Source organism: Vidua macroura, chromosome 2, assembly GCF_024509145.1.
Source record: "Vidua macroura isolate BioBank_ID:100142 chromosome 2, ASM2450914v1, whole genome shotgun sequence".
In the NCBI taxonomy this organism is placed as follows: Eukaryota; Metazoa; Chordata; class Aves; order Passeriformes; family Viduidae; genus Vidua; species Vidua macroura.
The window spans coordinates 111980819-111991472 of NC_071572.1; the positions used below are offsets into that span (position 1 = coordinate 111980819).

The window sequence follows — 10654 nt, forward strand, 5'->3', positions numbered from 1 at the left end:
CCCCTGTACCAATTTAGTTGATAGCAATGAAAACAAGCCACTCCTGCCTAGTAAGAAACTAGTTGTACAAATCAGATAAAAAATAGATGATTAGTCACTTCTTTGATTCACTACCAATCAAAAAAAAAAAAAAGTAAAAACAAACAGGAACCTTGCTTTTTCTTCACCAGGACTAAAGTAAAAATTTTAAACTTTTTCTTAATACAGAAAGTTTTTGGTTGAATGGAACATTTCAGGCATGTTAGATCCAAACTAAACAAAGGATGAATGCCAAAGAGTAGGGGTGAGAAGTGAGTGGCCCACTTATGTTATCAAGGGTTCAAGTTCAGATCCCAGCCCCAAGTCCCAGGGATATGTGTTTCTAATGAAAGGGTGATGGCCACATGGTTACAAGGGATTTTGTCTTTACAGAACACTTGCCATCATGAACATGCCATTCTGCTCAGTGTGGAGCTCACACTGGGGGATGGGGTGCTCAAACACTATTTCTCACATATATTTATTTATTTAAACAGCTATGAGCATCAGCAGCAGAAAAGATGGCAGGAAGCAGCTCCTATGGGCTCTATTGTCTAGGACCCGACCCTCTGGGACTCTTTCACAACACATACAGCACAACAGAAAACTAGCCAGGCCATTATCCTGAGAGATCTGGACTAAGGGCTCAGACCAGCCTCAAATAAGAGAGGAAACCAAATCCCCTCATCTAACAAAGAAACAAATCACTGTCATCTCTTCTGGAGAACTATGAATAGGGGAATGAAATTTTCTCTTTCTCCAGCCAAAAATGATCAAATCATAACAGGTTCACTCTGTGACCACCCAAGTAACTGAAGCTTGATTGGGGAGTCATGTATTATATAAGCAAGTCCATCATCCTGTGTTCTTGCTGCTCCTCCTTCCCTCCCCCCACACCCTTCAGCTAAATTAAAACAGATGGCAGAGGGACATGAAATAAAGAGCAAACACAGGCAAGTGACTAATTTTCCAAAAGGAGACAGAAAGCCAAACCCTTAACTTCAACGTTAGAAGCAGCAAGGAATGCATAATTACCCTCTGAACATCACATTCCTCCACATAAGCAGATGCAGTGGTTGCTACAGATAAGATGACAACAAGCAGGGGAGGGCTTCTCCAGGCAGGCTTGACAGGCAGTCTGGGACTACACTGCAATCCTAGACACACAAGCAGAGAATCTGGCAGAGGAATCACAGTAGGAACATGAAGGTGAGTTAATTACACCAAGGAGATGAGGACAGAGCTATTCCAGTGCTTCCCTTTTACCAAGAGCACTGTCTTCATTCCTATCCTGCTGGAGTTGGTGTTTGCATCTCTCCTGTCAGCACCCAGTGGCAGAGGGCAAATTCCCCTTCCCTGGTAGCTCGAGAAGGCTTCAGACTTTGCATTTCAGCTGTTTCAGTGGAAACACTACCTATCTCTGTTGGTTTTGCTCCAGGAGCAAAACCATAACAGAGTAGACATTTGGGGTGGTAATTTTCAGGGCTAAGTCTATCAGACTTTGTCATTTTAGCCATTTGGGATTATTTCTGCTGGCTGAACGAATTTAAAGAGACAGCCAGAAAATTTATATCCAGCATGATCCTTGTTGTGCCTGGCACAAAGCATACTGCAGCACATCATTTTGCCAACAGGAGGACTTTTAAGACTGTTACACAGCTGAGAAAAGCACCAAATCCAGGTTCAAGCACAGAAAGGGACTTTCCTTTGCCATTGTGTAAGAAATCAGAGCACCTGTGCTCAGACATGGAGATACCTATTCTCCGGGACTCAGATGTTTCCTTCCTGTGTTATAATGGTATTCAGAGCATGCTGCAAAGCCTATTTATTTCCCGTGCTTCTCCTGAGGCGTGCTTGGGAGACAGAATCCCACATTATCTTTAGTTGATATTAGTTCAATTGATTTGCCTGTAATTTTGCAGTTATTTGTTGTCTGTATTTCTAAGTCTGTTGTGACCTTTTACAAGTGGAAATTATAAATAACTCCAGTTTGTGGAGACTCCTACAGCAAAAACTAAACAGCTTTTAATATATTCCTCCAGTTGCCGATACATTTCAGGTCCAAACTGTGCTCAGTCCCGTGGACTGGATTACATCAACCTAACAGGGAATCTTAAGCATTACTTTAGCATGCATATACAAATATTTGCTGACAGATTAAGAACTGGAAATAACTCTACCTCAGAGTTAAATTGCAGATACGGGGGGAAAAAAAAGAAAAAATAAGGTTTTAAGCATTAAGAAATACACACTGGGTAAGGAGAGTTGGCAACCTTGTAATTTCTGCTTCACACTTCAATCTGCTGACAGACATCTACTTTGCATCCCAGGAAAGGCTGGCTTGCTGCAGCAGCCTTCAGCTGGCAAAGAACTTCCCTTACAAACCTTCCCTGCCTTCTCCCAGGGATGCACTGTGGCTTTAGGAGCCTTAGGAAGAGTTATTGGCAGGAAAGAATTTAAGGACACCAAGAATCAGGTGAAAGTGTCCCTCTACCCTTCCTCCTCTGTTGGGACATTGGAGTTCAAGCTCAAAGTACACATCCCCTATCAGATCAAAGTACAAGCTCACCTTTCTTAAATGGATTTTTTTAATCCAAAGCAGCAATATTTCCCTCTACTCACACTTAATATGATGGATGAAGCTAATTGTCATTAGTACATCACCTGGTCAATATCTAAAGATACACATTAGGAAGTCACATTAGGAGGTATTTGTACAATTTTATAAAACCTCATAAAAAAATTTAGATCCAATTGGCTTGCAGGTCAGAGTGGCCAACAGAGCATGGGACACCTGCTGGCAAATGAAATGTTTCATTTCAAAGATAGCTGAAGTCTAGTGGAAGGTAGAAAAGTAGGAGCTTTCTCTACCCTGGCATAACTTTGTGTTCACTTAAAGCACAAAGGTTGCTATTGCTGCCTGTAGCAGTTTAAATGCCCTCAATTCAATCCCTGGCTTATTTTGCTGTCTAATTACTGTTACTGTTTTTTAATTAAGACACATTTTGCTATTGAACCCACATGGAAAAAAAAGAAAACACCTTCTCCCACCCCTCCCAGTACTCTCAGAAAACCTGTATTCGAAACCACTACTTAAGCCCTAATCAGCTAGTTTTCTCCTCGCCAATGCTTAAAGCAATATTTAAAGAAAAAGAAAAAACAGGCTCAGGAATCAAGAGCTGTACATTTCTAGCAGTTCAATCTACATTCAGAACCCCAGACAGCAGACTGATGATGCCTTTCCCAAAGGTATTCCCGGTCATGTTTATCCAGCATTAGGGATTTTTAATTATTTTTCATGTTTTCAAGGGCAGAGTAGTACTGTTTTCCAAACCTGGAAGGGCAGACTAAGGCTGTTGAACAAGAGCAATTACATTGTTATTTTGTAAATCTTAGTTACAAATGGTGGGTTATGGGCTTAATAATACATGCACATGCTCAGGAAAAGCTGAAACACCAGCAACACCCATTTTTCTTGAGTGGCCATTAGACAAACTCAATGTTTACTTTTGTGGTAAAACTGCACAAACATTTTCACCCATGCCTTTTAGACATGATCAGTAAGATGATATATGTGTGTGTTTACAGATAAGGAAGTATTTAAATTCAGGTCACCTTCATATGCCAGATCTGGAAGGGAAGGAAAAAAGATATGTAGAAGTGTCTAATTCCTCCAAAATAATAATATTCTTGTGTCCAAGATAAGAGGCATGCTATCTTAGGTGAACAGCAGCTTCCTTTGTTTACAGAGTTCTTGTTCAACAATCATAAATAATAATAAATAAATAATGAATAAAGTACAAGACACCATTTTCACCAGTCTTAAATTCAGGACAATGTAATACAATCAAAATTTCAAGTCTTTTCAGAGTTTTCCAACAACAGCTGAGTATTGAAAAGGTAATAATAAAAAACAACACTTCCATCATAGCAGGTGCTATGGAATTTATCAGTGATAAGCTGATAGATTCTACAAGAGGGGCACTGGGCTGCCAACTCCACAAAAGTAGCCTTACAAACATCTGGACTGTAGTAATTCTTCTGAAAATAGCTGCATGCTTAAAATAGTCCCTGCTAAACCCATTCCACAAGAGATAAATCATGTTACTAAGAAAAAGCAATAAAAATAAACTAAGGTTCCAGGGAATTCCTCTTGTTTTACAGTGAATTAGTGGAAGCATTATTATGAATTTGCTCAAAAATTGACAAGGAAAGGCTAAAGCAGAGGGGCAGAGTCCAGCTCTTCTGCATTCTGATCCAATGCACTGCCTACAGGATCATCCTTCATACTCCTAAAAGTGGGTTGATTGCTTGCTGAGGACAGAAGCCAGCCATAGCAACTGATTGAACTGAGTTCCACTTAAGAAAAAATCCAGAATTAGGTCACTCTGGCCATTATCAAAATAGAAAGAAGCAGCAGTCCTTAAATACTGCCAATGCTTCAACTCCACATATTTATAAAAAAATCTTTTTAGTTAATGATCACCCAGTAAAGTTGCACCAGTTAGAAAAGGATGCCCACCTCACTCGACCAGGAAAGCCACCAAATTTTGTGACTGGCAGTCCTAAGCAGCACAGCCCTCTGCATGGCTCTGCCTCCACAGAGAGGCGAAATTACTGCACAGAAATGTGCACATTTCTGCCACTGTGCTTCTCATAAAGTGCCTCCAAATCACAGCAGCACTAAAGAAACTACTTATTCCTACACGCCACTTTTACAAATCTACCTATACTATCTTCTCTACTCCACAGTTACAAACTGAAGAATCTTTCAAAAATGATTAATCATCTTTCATTAGCTCTAAATTGCTTTTTCCTTGCTTGCAATTAAGGACTAATATCCAAAGAGTTAGACATTTATAAGGTGATTAACCATAATGAGCAACTGTTTTAAAGTATGATCAACTGCTGAATATCAACAGATATCTTCATTTTTTCCCAATAAACTTTTTCCCCTATGTATTTGCACAAGCTTGAAAAAGAAGATTTATTTACCAGAGGTTGAACATTCACCAAATAGTAGCATATGTGTCTGTTCTTTCCCTAGAAGGCAGCTAGCTATAGACAAAAATCTGCAAAACAGAAATTAGTGTGGATTCAGAAGGTTTTAAGGTGACACTGACATGATGAAAGATCTATTTTTTTCTATGTGTGAAGTATATTTCAAGTTCAGAGAAAGGAACACAGCACACACATGTTGCAATCAGCTCATGTAGAGGACAAGTATCTGCTCAGCATAGCACCATATAAAATTTATTTCCTTTCCTTGTGTTTCTATTCAATTAAATGTTGGTCAACCAGCACTAAAAACATTTTTGAGCAGTCAGTAGCATATTAAGCTCTGATTGGGTTAAAATATCAAACCAAGTGAGTGAGTTGGGTCCAAGGTTATAAACTGCAAACAAGATTCTTTTTCAGCCACTCCAGCATAATATCAAAAAGCTTCAGTTACGTTAATGAAACCAAATTTCTGAAAGAAAAATTATTCACTAATTTCACGTATTTCCCTACATGTGGCATCCAAGGTAACACAAGTGCAACTCACCACACTCAAAAATCTGAGAGAGATAACCCCACTTAGGTGTTCATCAAGTAGATCTTACACAAGAAATTGCAGGTCAACACTCACTAGAAGATGAAACCTGATCCTCTTTAGAGCAGAGCTTGTCACTCACAATAAAAGCTGGAAAGTCCAATTCAGCTACACTCTGCAGGGTACTCAGAAACTCTTGATAAGAATGTATCCCCAGAACACAACCAAGAACTTATTTCATCAGTATTTCTCTGCATTTTCCGTCCCGCAGAGCCATAGGAAGAGTTAGGCTATTTCCATAGAGGGAGTCATTAGCAGAGAGTCAAGTAGCATCGAAGTTTTCTGCAGTTTTCTTTGGCAGAAACCACAGAACAGCAAAACTTGAGGAAAAGTAAAGATGTTCTCAGGACTCTAATGTACATATAATACTTCTATTAGACAACAAGTGAAGCATTTGAAGCTTTAAAACATATTAAGCTGTTTCATTTTAGAGATGTGTAAGAGGAAGACGTAAAACGACACTTTTATCACATCATTTTTTTCTTCTCCTGTTTGTATGGCGTCACCCTAGGGCATACGGCAACGTTTCACATTTCTATTTTCTCTTCAAAACGGTGTCCCACTTAAGAAATCCCATGTTTGGCTGATATATGAGGAATGAGTCACTTATTGATGAGGAAAATGAGTTTATATGAGGAAAATAAGCATTATGCCTGCTGGATTAATGTTTTCATCAGTCATTACATTGCTTAGTGGAGCAGACAGCACGAGCCTAAAAGTGGAAATAGTGCTTACTTTAGGATGAGGTTGTTCACATTAAACCAGTTTCAGGACTCCTCTACAAAGCATTCAGAGTAAGTGCTTCTAGCTGGAAGGAAAATAAGTATCTTTAGCCACTCAAGGAACAATGCTGGAATTTGGAGCCAGCATAATTTCTAATGATAAGTCTGAACTTCTTGTAAGCTTAGGGCCCACAGTCTTTTAAGATGACAAAAATCAAGGGTGCAACATCTGAATGTTTTTACTTTTCCAACAGGTAACTGCTACGGGTAAAGATCATCTTTAAAAGGGAACATGGATTTAATAAACTCAACTGAACAAAACAGTACATCAGAAGAACCTTTCAAATGGGCAACATCCAAGATTCTCATTTCCATTACCCTGTCTGTGCTTGCTCTAATGACAACGGCCATCAATTCTCTTGTGATGACTGCAATAATTGTGACAAGAAAGCTCCACCACCCCGCCAACTATCTAATCTGCTCTCTTGCAGTGACTGACTTCCTTGTGGCAGTCCTGGTGATGCCCTTCAGCATTGTCTACATCGTAAAGGAGACCTGGATCATGGGGCAGGTGGTGTGTGACATTTGGCTGAGCGTGGACATCACGTGCTGCACTTGTTCCATCTTGCACCTCTCTGCCATTGCCTTGGACCGGTACAGAGCAATCACGGATGCTGTGGAATATGCCCGGAAAAGGACACCTAAGCATGCTGGCATCATGATAGCAGTTGTATGGATCATATCCATTTTTATCTCCATGCCGCCTTTGTTTTGGAGGCACCAGACAACCAGTAGGGAGGACGAATGCATCATCAAACACGACCACATCGTTTTCACCATTTACTCCACATTTGGCGCCTTCTACATCCCACTGGCCTTGATCCTGATCCTTTACTACAAGATCTACAAAGCAGCAAAGACATTTCACAGGAGAAGCGTCAGCCGGATCGTGAGGGAGGAGGGGGTGAATGGACAAGTCCTTTTGGATGCAGGTGAAAGAAGCACCAAATCAGCTTCAATGCCCAGCACAACAGAGAAGACCTCAGATCCCCTGGTGAGCTCTGATAAAATCAACATCACCCTACGAAGTCCCAGGTCTGAATCCAAGCACGAGAAGTCCTGGAAAAAACAGAGAATCTCCAGCACGAGAGAGAGAAAGGCAGCAACAACGCTCGGTTTGATCTTGGGGGCATTTGTGATCTGCTGGCTCCCGTTTTTTGTAAAAGAAGTAGTTGTTAACACCTGTGAAACATGTCACATCTCAGAAGACATGTCTAATTTCCTAGCATGGCTGGGATATATAAATTCCCTTATTAACCCTTTAATCTACACAATCTTTAATGAAGATTTCAAGAAAGCCTTCCAGAAGCTTGTACGGTGTGGGCAATATCTTTAAGAGCTTTTGTTCATATAAGGAGAACACAGTCATTATTTTTTAACCTGTATAAATTTATATAACTGAGATGGCATTTGTTGTATTTAAGGCAAAGCACCAGGACTCTGCATTTACATTATAATGACTTTTTTTTGTATAGGTAATATTGGGAGCATTAATTGCCCAAGTTTTAAAGAGATGGATCATCTGGGATTGGTTTTGCTCTAGAAAAAGGGGTAGCTCTGATGCAGCTGGGATTTGCACAGCTGCCTAGCTTGAAGCATAACGTATTACCTTAAATATGAAGGAAATATGCACTTGAAATAGAGGAGGAAACAAAACTTTTTTAAAAGTAACCCTCGGTCATCAATGAAATGTTAAGTAAAACAACACACACGTTTTAAACCCTACTGATATAAGATATAAAATATATCATAGAATGACAACATGATTTTAACAGTCTGGCACAGGCCTGCAGCATAGAGCCAAGCCATTCACAGCCAAGGGTAGTTGCTTTAAATATATCTACCATCATCCTAAGCCAGTGAGCTGCAGAGTGAGCTGCAGCCCTGCCTTGTCCCATAGGTGGACTTCCCTGTGTTACACAGCACCCCAGCAGCAGGCATGGGGCTCTCATGGGTTACCAGTTTCATAGCAAGCCAGTGTTGGGAGCCCTCTGCCACTGCACACCCGCAGCAGTGAACATAAGCCCAAGGGAAACAGCCAAACATCTGGGGCACCTCCAGTAAGCTGGGTACACAGAGTGCCTGGTGCTCTGAGACACCGCTTCCATGGGAAAGGGAAGGCTCATAAAGAACAGCTGGCTCTCCCTGTGGAGATATTAGAAGGCAGAGAAGCAGGAGACACTCCTTTCTCCAAGTCCTCACACCTGGCCAGGCACAGAGCCTGTCACCTGCAGCACCAAACCAGCCACAGCTCATGCCAGGGCTGAGCACGGCTGACAGAGGGTGGCTTGGTGAGGTTTGAAGAACTGGGGCTGACAGCCCCAGCTCAGCAAGTTCAGCCTTCCACCCTCAGAAGCCTGATGGCCCCGAGCCTCTTCTTGGCTGCCCCATACACCAGGGCTGTGCTCCATTTCCAAGCAAGTGAGAAAGCACAGCAGTGTCAGCAGCATGGGTCTCTGGAGAAGGCATATTCTGCAGCAGGGGGAGAGGGAGTGACCTCAGTACACACTGCACACCTGGGCAGGGGATCCTGTGGGACACTCACTGAGAAGCTCACCTCTAAACCCCTCCTTTCCCCAAAGCACCCATCCATATCCCCATTCACAGCAGAGTTAAAAAGGCATTACAGGAACTCCAGCCCACCCTAACTTAGTCAAAGATGACCTCTATGAACAAATCCTTCCCAAGGCTGAAAGATGGCAGCTTGGCCAATCCTGACTGACACGCTTTAGATGCCGAGCCATGAAGTTGTTAAGAGCCACACCAAAGCCCAGGTTTTGCACTTTTCAGGACAAACAGATTCAGGCTGTGTCACTAAGAGCCCAGATTCAAATTCTTTGTCAGACATTCAGTGCTGCTTCACAGCAACAGGTACTTGAGGCTCCTTACAGGGATTACGAACCCCACTGTCAGCAGCAGCAACCTCCTGCAAAGGTTCTCCAGTTTGACACCTGGGCCACCAGCCTAGGGACACCATAAAGGAACTGAGAAATGACAGCACCATGGTCACCTTTAGTTGGGGAAAGGTGTCACTGGCCCTTGCAATTGTTCTTCCAAGAGACTTTCAGTGGTTTGTACTAGACAAAAAAAAACACTGGAAAACAGTCAACACTGTCATTTGTCTCTCCCCCTCTCCCTCCTCTGTATTACAAACTCTGAAGTTTGTAATAATTTTTGTATTTTCCCCACTGGCTACCAGCTGACACAACAGCTGTCAAAAGGGTTTCCCCGCAAGATGACGAGGTTTGAAACTTGAGATACTGGACTAATTTGTTTCTTTTACTTGCAACTTACTGTATTCTGCTTTCACATCAAGGCCCAAATGAAATGCTATTCAGAATTAGCAGAAACAGCGCATTTGCTTGGTTGTTGATTTTAACATAGCCAGGAATCTAATGGAAAGCTCACTTGTCATACCATGGAGCTCAGCACAGCAGTGGCACAGCTAAATTTTGAAGATACTGGGATGCGACAGAGTGGAATTGGCTCATGCTCAGTGCAAGCCAGCACACTTTATTACCATTGCAGTCAGAGCACAGCCTCTGCAGCCCCCACGACCTCAGCACTGGCTGCATTCTGCTGAGAGAAAAAATTGCTCTCGGCATCAGCTGTGCTCTGCTGTCTCCAGAAAGAGCCATGAATTTTAGCTTTCCAAAAGGATTAGCAGATTAGCAGGAGGCAGCACAGAAAACCCCACAAAATCATTCACTCTGGAAGACCTCTGTTTCCCACATTTCCTGAGTCATAACCTTGGGTGTCTTGGGGGAAATCCATTCCTCTCCCCCTGCCTCTCCCTTTATGGCTGCTGGAGTACAGACTATATTGTTTATCCTCTTACTTGTAAGATGTTTGACAATATCTTGTGAAATCAAATTGGAAGGAAAAATAGGGGCTGTTTTTCAGGAGAAAAGATACTTAAAATACTCATTTAAATAATAATGGGTGAAGATCAAAGAAGGAACCATATGTAGATAAACAGAAAATAGCTGTCATTTATGCACTGTTAACAGTATTATACTCTGAAACTAATTAAGCTGCTAAACATTTCTCAAGATGCAGGGTGGTTTCTTTTGTATAGTTTTCACCGAGCTGTATCTGCTCACCCTTCAGCACAGCGGTGGGAGAGGCAACTACAAGAAATCTGATCAAACAAGTGGGAAGTTATTCCATTAAAAGCACTTGCGGCTTGAGGACCATCATTTCTTGGTGTCTGACTGCGACTCATCACTCGTTCCCTTACAGAACCCACTGTGCCAAACAC

The 10654-nt window shown here is 41.8% G+C and overlaps 1 protein-coding gene across 1 annotated transcript; it reads left to right on the top strand.

Annotated features, from left to right (window-relative positions):
• Positions 1-6625: 6625 nt before the first annotated feature.
• Positions 6626-8568, top strand: HTR1F (5-hydroxytryptamine receptor 1F). Its single transcript, XM_053971875.1, has one exon. It carries the CDS (start codon positions 6626-6628, stop codon positions 7727-7729), a length of 1104 nt encoding a protein of 367 aa, XP_053827850.1. The 3' UTR covers positions 7730-8568.
• The last annotated feature ends 2086 nt before the right edge of the window (positions 8569-10654 follow it).